Source organism: Coturnix japonica, chromosome 21, assembly GCF_054131305.1.
Source record: "Coturnix japonica strain WE chromosome 21, WE-NBRP24, whole genome shotgun sequence".
Taxonomy (NCBI): domain Eukaryota; kingdom Metazoa; phylum Chordata; class Aves; order Galliformes; family Phasianidae; genus Coturnix; species Coturnix japonica.
The window spans coordinates 10,365,709-10,387,236 of record NC_140683.1 but is presented as its reverse complement, the minus strand read 5'-3'; the positions used below and the strand labels follow the sequence as shown (position 1 = coordinate 10,387,236).

Below are 21,528 nucleotides of genomic sequence, written 5' to 3'. Positions count from 1 at the left end.
AATGGGGCTCTGGGAGGAGGATTAGACAGCCAGTCACACAAACAACATATTCTGTAATAGGCGAGAAGATTTCAAATGGTAGCGTGGGTGTCTGAGAGCAGCGAGCGCATTTGGAATGCAACTGCCCACATCAGGATGGGCACATAGTACTCGTGTAGTGTGAAATCTGCAGAGTCCAGCTCCTGGTTTGCTGTGTGTGTGCTGCAGCTACTGACAGGCGGCTGCTGCTGCTGCGTGGGAGCTCCAAGGTGTCTGGTGGGGGTGAGTCGTGGTGCTTAGACCTGAGGGGTTGGGTGGGTGGGCTGCACAACATGAGGTCTCAGTGGGGTGGTCATGTCGGCCATTGCGCAGCGCTGCTGGGTGTCTCCCTGTTTGTTCCCCACCTAGAAATGCCCAATTGAAAAAGCCTTTGGGGAGGGCAGGGAATGCAGAGTGCCTGGTATTGCTCCTTTGTGTGAAGGTGATGCTGGTGTGGAGCGAGCACTGCTGGTTTGCCTCTGTCCCGTGTGTGTCAGCCTCTGCCTCGTGCAGTCACAGCCATCCTCAGCATTTCTACAGCATCCACCTGCTGGAAGGTTTCTCCAAGCTTCCCAGCGCACACTGTCTCTTCTCTGCCCTGAGTTCTCCTTCTGCATCCCACATCCTCATCTCATTTCTTTACTGAGAGGGCTTTACAGGATGGTAGGTAATACATACAGATAGGCTGCTCTTCCCTTCCCCGGAGGGCTTGGATCACCTGCATGGGTAAAGCTGCTGCAACAACCTGGCCCTCACAGTTTCATGTGGGCAGTTCTGGGGCCTTGCATTTGTGCTGCAGGAAGAAATGCTCTGGGGTTGTATCTCAGCTCCTTCTGAGCTCCGCTCTGTTTGTATTTCACCTGGGGTGGGTGACTTTTTGAAAGGAAAAAAATCACATCCTGAGATGCACTGCAAAGTCCAAACAGCTGCTGCTGTATTTTTATTGCATGCAGCTGGAGTGTGTGTGCACATTTACCCCTCTTGCTGAGCAGGGAGCATCGTTTGTTTGCTGCTGTGAGGGATGCGATCCAAGCAGGAGCTGCAAACTCCCCAGCTTCTTCAATTAAAATCTCTGCAGAGCTGCTCAGGGGATCTCCTGTCCCAGGGGAATTCATTAAGCTCCACACAGCGTGCTGTATGTTAGGACTTTGCCCTTATTTTTGAGGAGCTATGTAATAGTTGCTCTGTATTAGCATCACTGAGGGCACCCATGGTGCTGTGCCTTTGGTTTCTGCAGTCCCGTCCTCACCTGAGGAAGCTGCAGCACACAGCTCCAGTCCCACAGCCTGGACATGGTGCTGGCTCAGCAGCATTGCTTTGCTCAGGTTTGAGCTGTGGGATCTTGCAGTCGTGCTGTTCCTTTCATGTGTGTGCTGTTTTTCTTTGCCTTGCAGCTTTTGGGGCATGCCCGTGGATGGCAGGGATGTGTCCTTGTCCTTGTGTTGTGACCTTGGTGCTGCCCCTGTGCCAGCAGCTCTGGCTGCTGTGATCTGGGCATCTGCATGTTCCCATCAGACCTGAGAAGCATCAGACACACTCTCCTTGGCTTCCTCAGCGTGCCTTCAAGGGCAGAGATGAACCAAAGCCTTTAGAAGCAGCTCTCTTTATCCTCACTGCCTTTGTCCCTACCGAACGATGCTGATGTCCCAGACGTGGCAATAAACTGCTGCAGCTCTGCTTGGTGTTGCCCTGGTCTGTAGCTTTCTTGTCAGGGGTTCAGCAGTGCTTGCAGAGGACATGAGGCTTCTGCTGGGTGTTCCAGAACTTCTCCTTGGTATAGTTAGCACAGCACATCCGTGAGTTGGGTATGAGTGTCAGGACTTTGGTGTTTGCCCCTCAGAGAGAGGAGAATTCTGCCTCACTCCCCCTTTGCTGACTGCTGAGGCCAGAGGGTGCTTTAAAACAAGTCCACAGAGGCTCAGGAGGTGTCTGTCCTGTGCTGATGAGACACCGATGTACCTGAGTGCACTCCTTACCTCGGGTTTCTTACTGCAGAGTCATTTCTGGTTAGATCGGGTTTCTTAGTGGAGTCTGGATTCCTTTTTTCTGCTTTGAGTTTTCCCACGGATGGTCTGAACTCTCATGTTTTGGTTACCTGCTCTGTTCTGTCTCCTCCTGTCAGAGCACTGTAAATAGAAATTCCTCCGAGATGGTCCAGACTTTGACTTCAGCATCTCAGCATTGCTTTTCCTTTTCCCAAGGGTGGCAGTTTTTCTGTTACTTCACTATTGCAGAAGGCCAACTTTTGTCAGCGTGATGCTGCCATTGGGTTTAACCGCTGTGAGCATCAGTGTTTTCTGTGTGATAGAGCTGTTAACGATGGGCATGTTGTGGTGTTCCCAGGGCTGCTGTTGGTTCTCAGTGTGCATGAGGAGCTGTTTGCTCTTTTCTCTTTCCATTTAATACTTCTCAATACTCTGAGTTCTGCTTATCCTGCTGCAGTGCTCGGAGTGTAGTTACCGCAGCACTTCCATGTATTTCTGAGTGTTTTGATACAATCTGCTCACTCATGTCAGTGTCAGGTTAACGGAATGCATAAATTTCTGTGCATCAATTTCCCGTATCTGCCAGCACGTATCAAGGCTCCTTTTATCCCGTTGATGTGATTATTTCAGAGACGTAAAGGCTATTCTGTACTCATCACACTGTAATTGATATCTCCATTAATTGGCGGCTTTCCTCCTTCTAGCAAATGTTTGTCTAAACCTTCTCTGCTTCTCTGCCAGATCTCAGTCTGTTTGTCTTCCAGACACGGCTCCAGCCCTGACACCAGCACTGAGTGCTGAGATGCCTGCAGAAGGGGGGCTGCCTTTGCCTGTGTTGTCCCATCCCACCCTCCACACTCTGGAAGTAGCTCTGTTGGAGGAGAAGCCAAAGAAGATGGTGCTGTTTCCTTTGGGGCACAGGCAGCATTCCTTGCTGGTTGTGCTCAGTAGCTCTGTACACCCAGGCAGTGGGACCTGGTTGATGTCCGGGTAAATCAAGCTGTTATGTGCAGGTCTGATCTGCCATTAAAATGAAAACCTCCCTCTAGATGAGTCAGGGCTGAACTTGTGTCATCAGCTGACTGCCCCTCAATAGCTACCTGCACATTTGTATGCTGCTTTCACAGTGTCACACATGCAGGGCTCCTCTCCTTGTGCCCATGGAAGGCACCTTGCACTTCACGCAAGTGAAACAAGTTTCTTTTTTCCATCTCTTGCAGGTTAAATCATGTGTCTCTCCAGCCCAGCAGCAGGGTTACTGTCCAGTGCCATCAGTGGGCTTGATGGACTTTGGCTATGGTGGCTGAGATACAGAATAAAGCAGTTACCAGCCGCTTGAGTTTTGCTCTGGCTTTATTTTGATCATGTCAGCACACAGGCAGGGAAAGGGGGTGGATGGCACGTTAATGATGCTGGCAGGTGCTGGCAAACTGGGGTCAGTGGGCACAGCAAGGGCAGGGAAGGAGGGCAGGAGGCTTGGCAAGGTGAGGCCAGGCATAAGGAGTGAGCGTGGCCATCCGAGTCCTCTTGGCAAGAGGCACGTGTGGGCATCTGTGGGAGACCTGCTGAGGAACAGCCTTAGTGGCACTTGAGAGGCAGAAATGTAGAAGGGAACCACTGAGATAATAGGCAAACAATTAGTCTGGAGTTTGCGGTGTAATTGGCTGGAAAACCCCCATTGCACATTGTGCTGTGCAGGCTTCGCTGGCTTATTAACTGTCACTGGAGAGCTGTGATCAGGCATCCAGGGCTGTTTGCTCTTAGGCTGACCAGCAGCACAAGGAGCAGTGCAGTGTGATGGCAGGGACGGAGCTGTGGGCTCAGCTGGTGCTGGCAGCACGTTTCTGAGTAGCCCTGTGCTCCTCACCTGTGCTTCTGCTCTGTGATGAGGGGGCTGAGCTGCTGGGCTGCAGCCACTCACAGTCCTTGGCTTGACTTCCCAGGGAGGTGGGCACCTGGTTGTGAGTCTCCACCCAGTATTTATATGAGGGAATGCATACCTTGACCTTTCCTTTCCTGTGTGGGCTGAATGCAGAGAGCTCCCAGGTTGGAATATTTGTGGGTTTGCTCTTTTGATGTGTCATGGGGGTTGAACTCACCCTGCCTGGTTGAGCTGCAATATATTCCAGTAAAATCTCAGTAATTCACGGAACCTAAATCTATTGAAGAACCAGCCACTGAAGCTGGTTTCAATTGGTGTCATCTGAAGCTGGGGGGAAAGACAGCAGTGTGTGTTGAACTGCTCCTTCTTTCCTTGGATTTCACCCACTGTCCATCTCTTCTTTCTCTCACTGCTGCTGTTGGTGATGCTTGGATGCACAGAGCAGCAAGGGCTTTTGGAGAATACCTTTCACAGAATCATCCCGAAGGCAGAAATGGCTCAGGTAAGTGATGGTGTACGTTGCTTTTATCTGCATGTGCATGCACCTATTTATGAGTGTGCCTTAGAACTGTCATAAAGTCACCCCTCAGGCTGATGTCCTTGGATGACGCTTCAGCTGGAGAATGAAAAGCTGCACCACACAGGAGGGTTCTGCACTCGTTTGTTACTCCCAGGTCTTGCTTTTGCTGAGGAATAAAGAACACTATGAGTTGAGGTTCGTGAGTAGACGTGCACAGTGTATGTGCAGCAATCTGTCTTTGCTGGCAGAGGGAACCTTTGGATTTCTTCCTGGGGTTTTCTTCAGCAGGGGTTAAAATGCGATTTGACTCGTCAGGTTGAGGACACCGACCTGTGCTGATGTATTAATTTATTACACACAGATTGTCCCTGTCAGCCTGCAGTGGGTTCTGCTGGGGGCACCTAATGGGGCTGTGCCTTCTCTGGGAGGAAAGAAAACAGTTTGAGGGTGTTAAATTTGCTACAAAAGGCTCTACAGGAAATCTGGGGTGGATACACAGCAGGGTGTCCTGTAGTGCTGGGCTCTTCCATGGGGGTAAATGTATCAAATAGAATGCAACATAGAGTGATGTTTACCTCCTATGTAAACCATATGTTTATTTAGGCCTGTACAAGTAGAAACAGTTTCTTATTCGAAGATCAAGCCCAGCTATGCTGGTGTACATCAACCAGATGGAGTCCCTGCCTTTTTCCTTGGACCTGCTCTCATGACCTTCAAGTTGTCCTTGCCTAAATTGTACTAATATTGAGAGTAGAAGAGCTTAAAGACAAAATCCTGCTGTTTTCTTTGGGATACGTATCCTTTTCCTTGAGAAACTCCAGTGACACGTTACTTACTGACAGTGTTTGGTGTAAGAATGACCCGTGGTGGTGGGGGGGAGAGGAGAGGAGAGCAGGAGGAGGCTGGGGATCAATGCAGCTGAGTCTGTGGTGAGGCAGAGGGGAGGTGAAAGCTGGACAGACTTCATAGATGTTCCTGAATGGTGAAAGCAGCCTTTATCAAGGCTATTTTTGCAGCTGGTTCTGTGCTTTCCTGCGGGGAAAGCAGGAATTCCTATTTGGATCCAAGTAAATTTAATTACCCTAGATAAGAACTGAGCAGGGAGAGGTTCACATGAACATACCCAAATCCTTTGTGGGATCCTTCAGCACTGAATGGGAAATAAATTAATAAAGCTCTCTGGAAATGAATCCAAATGTTTATAGAAAAGGGGGGAAAAATACTTTTACAGCCCTCTACTGAAATTCTGCAGCATTTCTATGTAACTAACTATGGGAGGATGGCTGCTCTCCTATAAACAAGTTGGACGTGGAAAATCTGTCTCCCTTTTCTTCATCCCTATTGTGCAGTATGGGGAGAAATCAGCTCTTCCTGCAGAAACCCTGTGCCCCTCAGCACTGCTTTATGAGTTCCTGAATGCTCCGTCTTTGTCTCAGCAGGGTGTGTGAGCTCTGTATGGTTAGCTTAGGTCTGATGAGTCCCATGGAACAAGTGGAGGGTCTCCCACATCAGTTGAGGATGGAGCATTCATCACACAAGGTGCAGAGGGTGGCAGAGTGCTGTAGGGTGTACGTGTAGCAGGAGGAGGGTGAGGAGGAGTGTTTGTTGGTTACAGTTCCTGATTATTCCTGACAGGGGGCCTGAGAGCATCAGGTTTTAGAAGAACTGCAATTAGCCCTGGGAAGTGCTTTATGCTGGAGGAGGTTTCTCTGGGTGGCTCAGGAGGAACATGGCTTTAGTGTAGGAATGGATATCCCTTGTGACAGACTGGGAGGAAAGACTCACTTTCCCTGTGGTTATTAGCAAAAACAACATGGCTGCTGGGAGCACTTTGCATCGGCACAGACCAAAATTAATCATTACCTGAAAATGGAATTGACTTCATTTTTAAGTTCAAACAAGTCATCTGCACTTCTTCTCTTTATTTATACGCGACATTTCAGCCATCTGTGGAAACACCGAAGATGGAATGAGAAAGGAGCAGTAGGTCTGTTCCAGCTGTCCCAGTGCATTCCCTTGCGGCCTGGATTCAAGTCCAGCAAAGGGATGTAGAATCTCACCTTCCAGCCTCAGACAGCGCAGGGATGGTGTGGAGGTGTCCTCAAACCCACTGCACAATGTGCTGGTTGTGAAGTGAGCAGGAGCGTAGGTTGGGGTGTTACCATGGGGATGCTGTGCTGGTGGGAGCTGCCTTTTGCTCTGTTGGGTCGTGCCTGGCAGGAGCAGTTTTGTCTGCTCACATTAATGTTGCCGGCCAATCTGAAAGGTTACAGGGGGAGTCGTGGTGAGGTTCAGTGCCAACAGCTTCTTCAGCAGTTTGTAGCTCTGAAGTCTAATTGGAACAATTCTGTCATATTTAAGTGACCTCCTGTTTTCTCAGAGCTGTTCCCTTGCTGAAGCAGCCCTTGCCTTTTCACTGCCTTCAGGAGCTGTAGGGTCAGAGTTCTGCTGACCTGACAGTGGGGCTGACTTGGCCAGGCCTTGGAGACCCCAAAGTGAACACTGTGCTCATCACAGCGGTGCTGCTCCTGTCACCTCTAACGAGCTGCTCACCAGCTGCTGAACTGTGAAAACACCTCTGTGCCTTCTTACAAAAGATCTGTCTCTGTTTGTATCTTTGTCCTTGCCTCTTGCTTCAATATTTGGAACAAATTTCCTGTGTTTGTAGTGGGGGGAAGCTTTGCATTGCAGATAGGATGCTCTGTCTGTGCCCCATAGGGAACAGAAGATGATGACCTGACAGTGCCATAGCAGACCTGGGCTTGCTGCAGAGCCATCTTGCTGGTGTGGAGCAGGGAAGAGGCAGCAGGCTCTGAAATGCACTGCTCTGAGATGACAGATGTATTTTTTTAATGGGATTTATCTGGGTTCCCCTTTGCCGCTTTGTTTCTGGTGCTGGAGCAGAGGTTTTAAATCTAAGGCGCTTTAATCATTAGTTTGGCTGCTAAATGCAGTAATAAATTCAGGTCTTTTTTAAAAGCCGTATGGCTGTAATTCTGCCTTGATTTATAAACTTCTCATCCTATGGGGCTACAAGGCAGTCTGCATCAGACATGAGTTTGGTGATCCCTACTGTCATAAATGGGCATCACTCAGCTGAGCCTTATCCCACTGTGTTACCTCTTCACTAGAAATGCTGCAAGAGGTGCAGAACCCATTAGCAATTAGTTACCTGTGTTAGAGAATGCACTGGAGATAGTTGCTGAATGCACAGGAATGTATTGTAATTAAGTGCCTAATGATCAGGAACTAAATGCACCATGGATATGGATTCTTCCAGGTGCACCCAGTCAAGAACTGTAAAGCTGCTGTGATGTCTGTAAGAAGTTGACTCTTACTCAGAACCTGCCATATCCCTTTGATGTGTCAGTAGATTTTATGGAGCCCAGGCAGGTCTCAGTGCTTACGAAACTGAGATTGGAATCGATCTGTCTGCGCTGGCAATCGTCAGCATTTTCAGAGCTGCTGCACTCTGGGCACTTTGTTCCCTCTGTGACGGGGGTGCAGGAACCTGAATAGAAGACTTCAGGGCTCAGACTTTTTACAATACTATTTGCCTTTGGATCCAGAGCTCAGAACTCAAACACTTCATTATTTCTTTATTTTTTTTGAAGCATACAGTTATGGTTACATGTGAAGTGCATAAGCCCATGTCTTTGCTCCCATGTTGCTGTACATCCTCCATAGAAGTATTTGTTTCAGGAGGAATGGAGGCAGCTGTCAGCCACTGTTATGTGATGCAGTAAGAAATCTGTAGCGTCACGATGCCTGCACAGATCAGTAGGTTTGATGAGATGAGGTGAACACCTCGAGCTGCCCATTACAAATTAATTAACAATTTTTAATTAAAAATTGCTGTCCCTGGCTCTGTTATCCAGCAGAGATCTTGGCGTATCCCAAAGAGATGCTGGTGTTTTCCCAAGCTGTGCCTTCTTTAGTGCATCTTCTCCTCCTTCTTGTGCCCAGAGAAATGGGTGAGGAGACCACCGCCAGACTGCCTGCCTTTCATGTAGTTGTGTGGTATCAATGAGGTGCACTGCCCCTCACTAACTTAGGCACACTGTTGGGACTCCGTGTGAGATCTGGGAAGATAGCAGCGGGGTTATGGGATCAAGGGGCACAGATCTTCCTTTAGGGCTCCCCAAGGCTTCTTCTAGTCAGCTGAAGCAGCAACCCACACAGCTGCCAGTTGCTGTATCTGGAGACTGTAAGACTTTGCTGGGAAACAAGTGAGACAGAGCTGAGTTGTGTCAGCCCGAAGTGTCCTGACAGTCACTTCTGAGCAGAGTGGCTGGAGATGTGCATATCTCCCTGTGGCAGTGGAGGAAGCTGTATCTCAAGCAGAAAAATGAGATAAGTGTGACACACTGCTGGTACCAGCTAAATTCAGCTCAGTCTCAGCTGCAGATGGAGCAGCGGGAGAGGACCTTGGTGATGTGGGCACAACCCAGCCTGGGCTTCACATTTGAAAGCTACATCCTCACCTTGGGAGAGCTCCTGTCTGAGCAGCACAAGAGCGCTTTATAGGGAGCAGAATGTGGCAGCAGTGACAGGTCTGGAGGTTGTCTCCTCCTCCTTCATCTTCCCATGGCCAGGTACAAGGCAGCCAAAGCTCAGGTTGCTGCCCATTCCTTCCAGGTCAGTAGCTAGAGGAAGGATGGTCATTAAATGTCTCATGAAGTAAAAGGGTTGTTTTCCATCTGTTTGTAACATTGCTGTCTGTGCTGGACACTGATGATTTTGTTTTTTTCTGGGGCAGTAGTCACATGCATAATGCATTCCCTGCTGAGCCTTTTTAGCAGCCCCTGAGCTGCTTCCCATCTGAAGGGAAGTGTAAGAGGTAATTAGCAGCCACTTGAAAATAGGATTAGCAGGTGAGTGGGAGCTGCTGTTGGGTTCATGCATGGAATTGCCATGGAAATGCTGAGATTTCCTGGCACTCGATCTGGTGTGTGGGCTCCAAATATAGTTGCACTCATGGGCCTCTCTCCTTTGGATCTCGCTATCCTACAAAAGGAGCATTTTCCTTCTGGACAGCCCCTGCGTGCAGTGCCATTGATGTCTGTGTACGGTGAGGCTGCTGAGAGGAGTTAATGGGAGTGAGGCCACAGCTGTTGGCTGAAGTCTTTTGGCATTGCTTTCATTTCAAAGCAATTAGCAGAAAATTAGGGGAAAAAAAATAATGACCCGTTGGTTTGCTGGTTTTAGTTAATATAAAAACCAACAATAAATTGGTGCATGGAGAGCATTCAGCATTTGTGACTTCGTGCAGAAGTTGGTGCTGTTCCTTGTCCTGCAAGTCCTTCCCAGCTCAGTAGCCCTTGAGTGGGAACCCCCCTGAAGCAGTCAGTGCGGAGCTGCACAGGGTCCTGTCACACTATGAGTTAAAGTATTGGATAAGTGTGAGGAGTATCTCTCATTTTAGCACCAGTTCTGGAGGTCTGGGCACACATTTGGGCACTGGAGGTACCAGTTTGGGGCACCTGCTGTAGAAGGCTCTTTTGGGGGCAAGTCTCCTGTATCTGTGTAGCAGTAACAAAGAGCCTCCCGAATGTTTTGGCTCTTTGGTTTTAAGCAGTAAAGTGTGCGATTTGTTTCAGATCACCTGTTAGCAGACTCCTACATCGGGCAGGAGGACTCCCCCGAGATGCAGCAGGCAGCACAGAACAAGCGCAGGCTCTCCGTCATCTCCGATGGCAAGTTTGAGAGGAGCTTTTCTGAGGAGCAGACTGAGAAGATGCCAAGTGAGGGACCGAAGCCACGAGTCTACACCATCTCTGGTGAGAGGCCGATGCTGTCAGACCACGAGAATGAGAGTATGGAACTGGTGGTGATGAAAGGGGCTGCCCAAGAGGAATGCCACCACGGCCACCCTGTGCACGGTGCTGGTGGCTCTCATGGTGTCAGCAGGCATTGCAAGGGCTGGCCTGGCAGCCGGCAGGGCTCCAAGGAGTGCCCGAACTGCACCCGGCTGGCTGCTCCTTCCCATCACTCCTTTGACCTCGAGCCACATCAATCCGGAGAGACTGGATGGCACAGAAAAAAGCTGGAGAGGATGTATAGTGTCGATCGAGTGTCTGGTAAGTAAGTCATGCCATAAATATTAGCAAATAACAGATTTGGCTTAATTTAATATGGAACTTGATGCTGAGTTTATGATGCCTAACACCGTTCTTCAGAAGCTCTGCTTTGAATCAAAGCTTGTGGCTTAAGAACTCCAGCATCTAATAAGAGATCATCAGTGCTTTGGGCTGAGCGCTTCCTGAGAACTCCGTGCAGAACTGTTGGCTAAGTCAGAATTTACACCACTTCACCTCCTCCACCACTTCAGTGGGTTCGAGACCTTGAGCAAATAAATCATTCATGTTCGGAGCCGTTTTACATTGCTTAGCTGTGTTTCTTAGGAGGAAAGCAGGGAGGGGAATTTCATCACAAGTATTTAGCATTCCTGAATGCTTAAAAGATTTATTTCCTTAGGGTGCCTTTATACAAACCTCGATATGAACTGAACTGTCTGCTGAGGAGGGGTGTGTGTTACAGCATTCTGTGTAATTTCTATGGAGTCCCATTTCAAAGAAAGGCCCCCACTTGCATCCAGCTTTTTTTTAGCCAGAATGCCAATGACTTAAGGTGCTGTGCTTCATAATGGTCTTAAAGCTGGAGGGTGTGCATCCAGACACCTGATTAGCAAGGTGTTAAGCAAGGGAGCCTCAATTCAGAGTAAAGCAAGATGAAGAGTCAAGTAGCCCCAAAGCCTGGGGATCCCACCCTGCAGGATCTCACACATCTGGTGGTGGTGGATTTTAATATACCTCCAATTTCTGCCTGAGCTGCATGAATGGGACATTTCAGGTTAATGCTACTGAGGAAAAGGCAGAGGCTGGAAAATGCTTTGAGTGGAAAATGTTGTTTTCCTCCTGATTTTTATTTTTTTTTTTTCCCCTCTTGTTCAAATGTCTCTTATGTAATTCCTGGATTATTGTAGCCTTTGTGCTTAGGAGAGAGCTTTCATTCTTCTTTAGCAGCGTGACAGACAGGCTTAGTACCATTTACAAAACACTTGGTGGTAGCATGCATATGAAGTGAGAGGATGAGACTGTCTTATTTAATATAGGGCAGGGTGCTGAAGAGAAGTGCTAAGTGAAGTCTTGCTGTCTGCATTGTGGCTCTGCCTGCTGGATTCTCAGCTTTTGCTCTCTCTCTTCCAGACGATGTCCCCATACGAACCTGGTTCCCGAAAGAGAACCTCTTCAGTTTTCAAACTGCTACTACAACTATGCAAGCGTAAGTGAAACCGCTGCCTTAAGTTTGGTTGTGTTATCTCCAAGTTTGTGGCCCACTCCAAACTATACCTGAGAGCACAGAGCAAATTAAATCATGTATTTGACACTGCAGCTCGGGGGAGAGGGTTCTTTGTGTCTCATTCATTCTTTTTTGCGCTCATTATTTCTCTTTCCTACTATTCCCCCTTGTCTAAGTTCTATGTGATTCTTCTCTGCTTCCCTTATTTTCTCTGTGTCGCCGTCCCTGACTGTCTCTGCAGAGCAGGGGTGCTGTGAAGCTGAGACCTTCCACCACCACATCTGCTGCAGCCACTGCTCTGAGGGAATATTAATCCAGTCCTGCCCCATGTCCATCACCCCAGAGGATGTATCTCTATTAGGAGATGTAGCCCTACAGCTTAAGGTTTTTTTCTGGTCATTTGAAGAGGAAAAAATGAAATGAAATCTTCCAGGCTTCAGGTATTTCCTACCTGGCTGAGAAGGAGAGGCAGGCAGTGAGGGAGATGAGTTGCTGTTCTGCTTTCTGAAGCTTTTCTCTGGCCTTGTCACCTTCTTGTCCTTCTTAAAGAAGGAGCTTAACTTCATGCTCTTTCACTCCTTACATACCCCAGCACAGCTGGAAGTGCAGCCCATCCTGGGGAACAGATCTGGGAGGGCACCACACCTGCACGGTCTTTTGGTCTGTGATGATACTGCCTTGGAGGTTTTAGCTCGGTCAAGCTGGAGTTTGACCACTGAGAATTAACTTAAAAAGCGATTTCCTTCCATCTAACAAGAAATATCCGTCCTTCTGGAGTGAGGAGCCCCTCGGGATGCTGCACAGGGCTGAGCATTAACAAATTCTCCTTCTTTCTCTTTTTCTTTGCATCTCCTGGAATCTCTAGCATCTCGTAAGTATGATCTCCTATTTTTCATTTCTTTGTCTGTTGTTGTATGGGATAAACTGTCCTCTCCTCTCCTGTCCGGCATATTCATTCATGCTTTCCCTGTGTTAGGACTGTTGGTCAGCTGAGAAGAGGTTACATGGCTGCACCTGCTGTGCCTGTATGGATCACATCACAGCCATCCTCACCTTCAGGATGGAGGCTGGCAAGCTTTTGTCCCTCTTGAATCTGGTGCACAGAGGCTTTGTGTCTGCAGTCTCCTAGGTCCATTCCTCCACAGCAGGGATCACAGCTGTCAGCCCCTATTCTCTGTGGCCAATCCTATGCTTTCTTTAGGAGCCATCTACTCTAAAGAGTGAGGACCTTTGGTTTGGTGACTGTTAGCCAGCCCTTGACTCACACACAGTCCTGCAGGGCCCAGCTGTCTCCCTCGGGCAGCCTAGTGTCTTTCTGTTGTCTGGTGAGAGCTTTCCTGTCTGCGTCTCATGTCCTCTCCAGTTCAAAGCTGTGGAGTTGGTTAATGGCTTAAAATGGTTTCCCAGGGCATTCAGGGGCTACGCAGAAAGGAAGAGACGGAAACGAGAGAATGATTCTGCAGCTGTTATACAGAGGTAGGGCCCTTTTCTCCTGCAGCTGTGACCGTGCCTGGTGTTGCATGGGCCCTCACAGTGTCATTAGTGACGCTTGATGACGTTGAACGTGGTCGTCCCTGTCTGTGTTGCTGTTGGTAGGGACACTGGCAGTGCCTGTGATGGAGATATGGAGGTGAATGATGCTACAGGACTCGAGGCAGCTCATCTCTGTCTTCTTAAAGGAACACTGTCAAGTTTGGTTTTAAGCTTCACGATAGAACATGGGGGTCCTGTGTCTCAGGCTGAGAAGTGAGAATGCAGCTCCCCCAGCCCTTTCCTAAGTATCTGGAAGTTCTTTGAGGTCAGCTGAATACCTGAACAGTGGCTTTATGTGCTATTGTTACCTACGTGCCTCCAAAATGTGAGTCACAGGGAAAACAAGGATATCTGTTGTCCAGAAACCTGTTTTCACTTTTGTTTGTTGGTTTCTTTATGTTAATGTTTTGAAGGGCAGAAAGGAGAGCAAAGAAGATTGGTTCCTTGCCCTGTTATTAACAAAGAGCCCTGGTTTCCCTCTGCTGGTTCGCAGGGCGCATCACTTGGTCATTGTGGTAATCAGAACAGCTCTGTTATTTGAAGCATGGCCAGGAGCTGTGTGTTTTGGCAGCCTGCGAGGAAGGATAACACAGCATTTGTGTCACTGGCTAAAAACTGCCTTGATTACTTCAGCACTGTTCAAAACAAAGTGGGAGAAAAACATCAGATTTTCACAATGGGGAAATTGCCAGGAAAATATATGTATATATATTTTCCCCATCAATTATGAGGGCAAATGCAAATCCAAACTGAAGATGTGCTAAATAAACAGACGGTGTATCTTTAAAAGGAAAGAGATTTCTCAGAATTCATTAGACAGAGATTTGCCTCTGTCAGATAATGACTTGCTCACACAGCTGGAGGGTGCAGGAGTGGGAGCTGTGCACCTTGGTGGTACAGAGCCATCAGCACTGTGGGTGTCACACCAACCTGCAGTGATAGGCAGCTCCTGAGGCACCCAGGAAGGATCGTACAGCAGCACTGTCTGCAGTGCTCTTATGGTAGGGAGGAAGAGGGACTGCAGTGCTGATGAAGCTGATGTGTGTTTTTGGCTGGGCTGTGCCAGCAGACTCTGGTGTGTAAGGATTGCCTGGCAGGTAGCACTGAGGAGAGAGTAGGATCCCAGCACCATCCTGGTTTCAGGTGCTTGCTGTGCAGCCCTTTGCAGACTCAGGTGTTTTGGAAGGTCAGTGGTTATTGCATAATAATCTCTTTTCCAAAGTGTTTTGACTAGAAGAGCGGAGAGAGAAAAAGGTCCTTTGTCCCATTCTCTAAACAATTGATGTAGAGGTTAGCTCTGAATTCTCCTTGCATTTGCTCACAGCTGTTTTTAGAGGAGGTATCCAGAGAGCCGTCTTCAGCCCCCACTAATGGGAAAGGACAAGCTGTCTGGGTAGCTGAGAGCAGCACTATTTGATGGCAGACTGATCCCCAGTCCAGAAGCAGCTTCTCTCTGGAGGGGAGAATGGAGCATTTAACCAGAAAATGGATTTCAAAATGGCAAAAGCCCTGAAGGCTGTAAAGGTGGCTTTGGCTTTTAACTTCAGTGCTTGGTGTCTGGTGTAAGCTTAGTTTTGCAGTGGCCCACGATGACTTCATTCTGATGATTTACCACCTGTTGGTTTAAAGAACATCCCTGGTTCCCTTAAAAGGTTGTATTTGATTTGAATCTAACGTGCTGTAAAACAGCCCTGGCGATCAGTTACTGTGCACTGCTGAAGGCTTTGCATACAGAGCTGTTAAGGTCTTCCTTCTTGAGTTTCCAAGTTTGGATTCTGATGGGTTCTGGATGGGATTTGGAGCCAAGGAAGGGGCAGTGCAGACCATGGCGTGGGCTCTTCCTCTCACAAAACATGCACTTGCATTGAACTTTCTGAACCAGAGTAGATGTGTCTGCCTTGCTCTGAATGCCGCAGTGTCGGTGTTGAATGTGTCTTCTGGTCCAGCCGGTTTGTTGAAGTGTCTGCATGGTGTTGTACCATGTCCTTACTCATTCTACTAACTGGTGTGTGCTCCAGACAACTTGTCATTTCACCTCTTTCACCAACAATAGTCTCTGTTGTGTGATGTCTGTGGTGTACATTGGAGGGGCAGAAGGAATCTAGCAACCCCTGCTCCACGCAGGCTGCAGGTACGTGGGTCACGGCCATCTCCTGGGGCTGTGGGGGCTGCAATGCAGGCTGACATCACCTCACCTAAACAGAGTTCGTGGAGGAATGAGCCTTTCCTTGCTAGTCCACCTGCTGCTCATCCCCTTTGTCTTTTCTGCTGTCCTGTTTGGTTCCTGTCCTGTTCAGTTGCTGTCTAGGTGAGTGATGAGAAACCAAGGGAAGCAGGTCCCTTGCTCTAAGGAGGCTGAAGGAGCCCCTTTGCCTCATGCTCTCAGGAGTTGCCAGGATGTTCTGCTTTATGCAGACTGTAGGGCTCAGCTGTGTGTCCCTGAGCCCTTGGGTGGGCTTTCCTCTGGAGCTGAGAACTCTGCAGCCCTGCTGACATGTGCCTGTGGTGCTGGGAAGGAAAGCATAGAGAGCTCTCTGTGCTGCCAGTGAGGGTAGTCAGCCATGCTGAACAGTGCTTCCAAGAAGGAAGAAGCTGAAAAAGTATTTCCCAGCATTTTGCTCTGGAGGGCAGTATGGGCTGAGTGGTGGCTCAAGGTGCTGCTGGAATTTTAGCAGCCGCTCTGAATGTGTTTGAGAATGAGGACAGCCACGAGCTGAGTGTGCATGTGCATAGCAGGGTGAAGCCCAGGGCACCTCACCTTCCTTCTGGAGCACATGTGAAAGAAAAGAGAGTTGGGAGCAGCTCCTGCTGCTAACCAGGAGTGTTGGTAGCATGGGCTGCGGCTGGTGCTGCACAACAGGTGCCTTATGCACAGGAGAGTGGGCACAAAGCCCACGAGGATGGGACAGCCAGATATAACCTCATATCGCTGGTCCAGGAGGTTCAGAAACACCAACCATGTGCTTGACAAACATAACCCTGAGCAGATGCAGGCTGGGTTCCTGCTCTCCAATGTTGGAATGCCCTGAAGAAAATGCACTGTCTGTCTTCCATTTTTTTCCTTCCCAGCTGTTTCAGTCCCCCTGGGCCCACTTTGTCCCACCTTTTCTCAGAGGTTTTATTTGACTTTTCTTACAGGAATTTTCGGAAGCACCTCCGCATGGTGGGGAGCCGAAGGGTTAAAGCACAAAGTAAGTGTGTAAGACGTGGCTGTGAGGAGTTGGGGTTTGTGCTGGTGGTTTACAGGGAGCCCAAGTTGTGCACTGATGCCTGTAGAAAGAAGCTAATGTTGGGCTGGAGGAAGGATTTGACCTGCTGATGCCATTTTAACTTGTGAAGAGAAGGCCAGGTTGTTGCAAGTCTCCAAGACACACGGATATCTACAAGCAGCCTTTAAGCTGTTTCCAGAGACCTTCTGCATTGGCCGTGGGAGATTTGCATCCCTTGTATGAGGTGTGGAAGAGCTGCAGCATCCTTGCCCCACGTCTGCATGGTATTTGGTGATCTCCGATGTAGCAGTGAGGACACCCAGAACTGAAAGTCAAGCAGAATGAGCTGCCTGGCTTCTGACTGAAGGTGTGGACCTGCTGCAGTTCCCTGGAGGGAGCTGGTGCTGTGTGTGCCATGTGGACCAGAGGCTTTCTCTTTTCTCCTCCCCTGTCCCACCATATCTTCCCCACAGCAGGGCCAGGGGAGAGGTGCCCAGTGGGATCTGAAAGGAAGGTTGCAGAGAGAAAGAACAGGAAAGAGATTGGAGCAAGGGGTAAATAAAGGGAGCGTTGTGCCTTACTTGGGAAGAAATCACCTCTTGGGCCTGGGAAACAGCAGCTCCCTTTCCACAAGGAAGGCAGTGCTTCTCCGTAACTTGGCTGGGACAGCTCTCTCATAGCTGTGGAATGGGCTGAGGGTGGTGCAGCCAGACCCTGAGAGCTGAGAGTTGTTCTGGAAGAGAAAACAGCTTATTCTTGCCACCTCCTAGCCAGGTGTCATGTACAGATTGCCCACAGCAAGTGTTGCTGGGCTGTATTTGTGTTGAATATCCTCTCCATTCTGATATGCTGTGGGAAGTAGACAGCAAACAGCATCGCCTTTTAAAGTGTCTTTATTGGCATCTGAGTTAGCACTGCCTGAAATGCAGAGGGCTCACCTCCACCCAGAGCTGTCTGTAAGTTCAGGCATGCCTCTCTGCCTTGGTAACTCTCGGGTCATGTTTTCAAAGCTTTCTCCACGTGCTCAATAGCTACATGTGTTGTTTTAAATGAAAGCTGAGGATGGAAATCACCTGAAGAACTTCCCATGTGGTTTGTTTCCCTGGACCCTCACTCTTGGACACGCTGCAGCAGGGGATGGGTTCCTTCTCAGCTCTTCTCTTGCCCTGATTTCCTGTGTTGCTGATGTGAAATGCTGTTGCTAGATATATGCTTCATCGAGATTGATCTGTCTGCTACCAGAAATAGGCATTAGTGGCCCTAAGTGGCTGTTAATGCGGATGTAATGGGGAATTTCCAAAGTTAGACTTTATGGTTGGTGATTCTCAGAAATCTGCCTGCAGGGCGCTCAGCTGGGCCAGGCTCCCTGCGTTCTGCTTGGGAAATGCCACGACAAATGGCCCTTGGAGAAGGAAAAAATGAAATGTATATACATTATATATATATATATATGTTTAAAAAAAAAGAGGGGTGAAAAATGCTCAGACCACAGCAGGGGAACGAAAACTGAACTATTTCTTCTTGTGTTAGAAAATTTGGAAAGCACGAGCTTTCTAAAGGCCCCTTCTCTGATGGAACAGAACAAGAAGAGAACATCCTAAAACTTGAGCAGGGAGAAATGACTGGACAGCTGCCTCCTTCTGGTTACAAGCATCATTAGCTGTTGTGTGCGCACCTTTTTGTGAAGGCTTTTGAGTCAGAGCATTTGCACTGGGATATTGGAATTGCCCTGATGAAATTGAGGTTGGAGCTGTTCATGTTTAGGGAGCAACTGTCAAGTGTCCCCCTTTTCCTGTGTTATGTGTCCTGCAATGGCTCGGCTCAGAAAGTGGGCACTTGTGCTGCCTGCCATCTGGAAGACAGACCCTTGTTTGCTGTGTGGAGAGGACTCGTGTTTGGCAAGTGGAGGAACAAGCACAGGGGAGATCATGATGTGTAGCATTGATGGAAATCTACTGGATGTTTTGTTTTGCTGGCAGCAACCGAGGTGGCTGTGGAGTCTGTTAATGTCGTGCTTTGGTTTTATCCTAGCATTTGCCGAACGGCGTGAGAGGAGCTTCAGCAGGTCCTGGAGTGACCCGACTCCCATCAAAGCTGATTCCTTCCATGACTCTCGAGAAAGTGAGTTCTGAGTCCTTTGAGCTTCCTCCTGTGGCCAAACCCTCCAGCTGAGGTGTTGACTGGAGTCCCACTGGAGTAACTTCTCTGTTCCCTTTTGTCCCGTTTGTTATCCTTATAGTGTCGTGAGATCTGAGCAGACAATACTCTGGGTATATGCACCTGGTCATCTGTGTGTACCTATATTTACAGGTAGAGCACAAGCACACCTAACCTCACGTTTTTGTGCAGCAGCCAAAGGACACGCAGTGGTACAGCTCTCTTATGGCTCTCTGTTCCCACCATCCCTTGTTTGCTTGGGGGCAACACCCTACCTGGAAGCACACCGGTCCAAGGTTGCATTCACCATAGAGGGGCAAACCTTCCCGGTTCCCTGTGCAAGAGCCTCTTCTGAGCTCTCCTGTAGCCTAGAACAATTTGGAGCACAGCTGCAGCGCTCCATGAACCGTAACTTTGCTTTCCTATTTGTGCAGGCTGCACAGATACAGCTTGGGGCGATCTGGTCTTTGGGCTGCCAGGGATTCCTCTGGAAATCCTCAGTAATGCTACAGTGTTCTGCTTGTGGGGACCCAGGTGCTGTGGTGATAACTCACAGAAGGAGATGCCAGCATCTTCCCATTGCCGTTTTGTTTTGAAAAGAGAATGGCTGTTTCACCCAATTTTCATTTGAAACCCTGCAGGCGAGGGACTTAATGGTTGTGAGTTTGCCCATGCTGACATGGGTTGTATTTATTACATAAACCTCATTACTGAAATCGACTGACCTCTCAGGTAAGCGTGAGGTCCAGCCCTGCTGGTTGGAGATCACACCGTGCCAGGTTGCAGGGGGAGATGTACAAAAGGCCAGGTTCAAAACATGACCCGATGGTTCCTTTGCAGTCTGATTCTTCCCTGCTCCCTCAGCTAACTCAGAAGCGAATGGAGAAGACGTGGTTCACACAGCTGTGTTTGGTGCTCCAGCACTGTCTAATGACATCCCAAAAGATACAAGCGGAGGCACCTCTGTTCTCTTTCCTCACTCCCTGGCTTAAGGGAACCGTCTTTATTTTAACATTTAATGGTCAATTATATTCCTTCCAGATGTTTTTTTTCCCCAAGAGGCATTGAAGGCCAACAGGTAAGGTGAATTTGGAGAGCAAATTCAAGTATACTGTGGAAACACCATTGTGTTTGTTACAGCTGTCCTCGCGCTCTGGGATTCTCTGCCAGGATCAATTTGACTAACAAGGCAGAGTTTCTGTATAAGCACTGAGAAAACATAGTCAGACCAGTCATTATTACAAGGAGACCAGCTGTGGAGTCTTTGGACTTTTGCTCATCAGCTTGGCAATGTTCAAGTGTAGAGAGTCTGTCTGCATTGCATCTCCTTCCCCGTTTCTGAAGTGACAGAGTGACTGTTGTGAATTAGCATTTGAAAGCTTAAGCTCGGTGACTGTGAGAGTGATGAAATGTTATGTGATGTGTGGTATCCGACTCTGTGCACACTTGTTGTTTGTCAAGAGACTTTGTCTGTTTGGAGATGCCAGCCCCGATGTGCAGCGTCTGCCACTGTGTTGGAAGGAAGGAGGGCACAAGTCTCATGGCTTGTGCTTCTTGCGAGGTAGCTGCCAGACAGGGCTGAGAGAAGGCAAGCTGTTCTGCCCTTGTGATGCACGCTGTGTTCTGACAGGCCATGACCTTCAGGATTCCTGTGGCACTTTGGATGGTGACTTTGACTTGAACTGGGAAGCTGAAAAGGAGCTTGAAGCCATGGCGTGTGATGGAGAAGACTTTATTCCACCAAAAATAATGGTGAGTGTTTCTAAGCCAGCCTCCTTTATCTGTTCAGGCCCCGTCTGTCTTCTGACAGCTGCTAAGTTTAGGATCTTCAGGGTGAATGAGATGCTTGTTTTCTTTACAGCTCATTTCTTCCAAGGTGCCCAAAGCTGAGTATGTCCCAACGATTATCCGCAGGGACGATCCCTCCATCATCCCCATTCTCTATGTGAGTACATCGCTTCTGCTCTGCCCAGGAAGGTGGAAGCTGATTCCACACATTGATTTTCTTTGTTCCTGTTACAGTGATTCTGAAACACGATTGTGACTTAGAAAAGCTGATAAGAAAGGGCTGGGTGTGTGCTGGGCCCAGGTCTGGGGTTTAGCACAGCTTTTGGGGGGCTCAGGTCTAAGTGAAAGAGCAAGATGGGGTGAAAGCTGCATATGTGGGATACCAGACAATGAAGGCACAGCCAGGCAGTGGGGGAAGGTGAGCAACTGAAGCTGAGGCAGACCTGAACAGAACTTCATGTTGCCACGCTCTAGACTTCTGTTTCTACTGGCCATTTGTTTGCCAGCTTTGATGTGTGTAATACCATCAGTTGGATGCACAACATGGGCCAAGAGGCAAATATTCATTGATAACAGTGTCTGGTGTATGCTTTGGGCTGGTCTGTGGGTTTCAGCTCCAAGTCTTTAGATGAAGTTGGCCTCCAATGGAAGCTGGTGCAGTGCAGCAAACCTTGATACATCTGCTTCTTTTTGCTTTCCAGGACCATGAACACGCCACCTTTGATGACATCCTAGGTATGCTGTGTTATTTCTTAACTCCTGCCTGCTGCAAACGTATCTGATCAGTATGTTAAGTCACTTTGCCCTGCACCTCAGCTATCACGTACAAAGGTGTTTTTATCACCTTAATGACACCTGGCACTCAGTGTGGTGCTATTGCATTTGCTGCCATAGTAAAGCTTCACTTCTGTAGGCAGTCTTGTGTGCTAAGGTCACTGATTATGAAGGAGAAGCTTGAAGCACGGGGCAGCAAAGATGCTGCAGTGAGGTACCCTTTTAGGTGAGCTCAGGACAGCTGGGTCTGGTACAGCACTGTAGTCAGTAGGGAGCAGTAGCTGGTGCTGTTCTGTACCTTGCCTGCCTTTTGATGGGCTGTGGTTTCTCATTTGCCACAGCATTAAAGGTCAGGATTTG

At 48.7% G+C, this 21,528-nt stretch overlaps 1 protein-coding gene across 6 annotated transcripts in view; it reads left to right on the top strand.

The window, feature by feature from the left end:
* Positions 1–21,528, top strand: part of NSMF (NMDA receptor synaptonuclear signaling and neuronal migration factor) — a 32,073-nt gene that overhangs the window by 1,306 nt on the left and 9,239 nt on the right. The window contains exons 2-10 of one of the 6 annotated variants that reach the window (XM_015878670.3): positions 4,326–4,387; positions 10,006–10,485; positions 11,614–11,689; positions 13,115–13,183; positions 16,379–16,431; positions 18,481–18,570; positions 20,237–20,358; positions 20,468–20,551; positions 21,096–21,129. In XM_015878670.3, coding sequence (XP_015734156.1) covers positions 4,326–4,387; positions 10,006–10,485; positions 11,614–11,689; positions 13,115–13,183; positions 16,379–16,431; positions 18,481–18,570; positions 20,237–20,358; positions 20,468–20,551; positions 21,096–21,129 — 1,070 coding nt within the window. The remainder of the gene's footprint in view (positions 1–4,325; positions 4,388–10,005; positions 10,486–11,613; positions 11,690–13,114; positions 13,184–16,378; positions 16,432–18,480; positions 18,571–20,236; positions 20,359–20,467; positions 20,552–21,095; positions 21,130–21,528) is intronic. The other 5 variants (XM_085521526.1, XM_015878672.3, XM_085521525.1 and 2 more) reach the window with 5 other exon arrangements.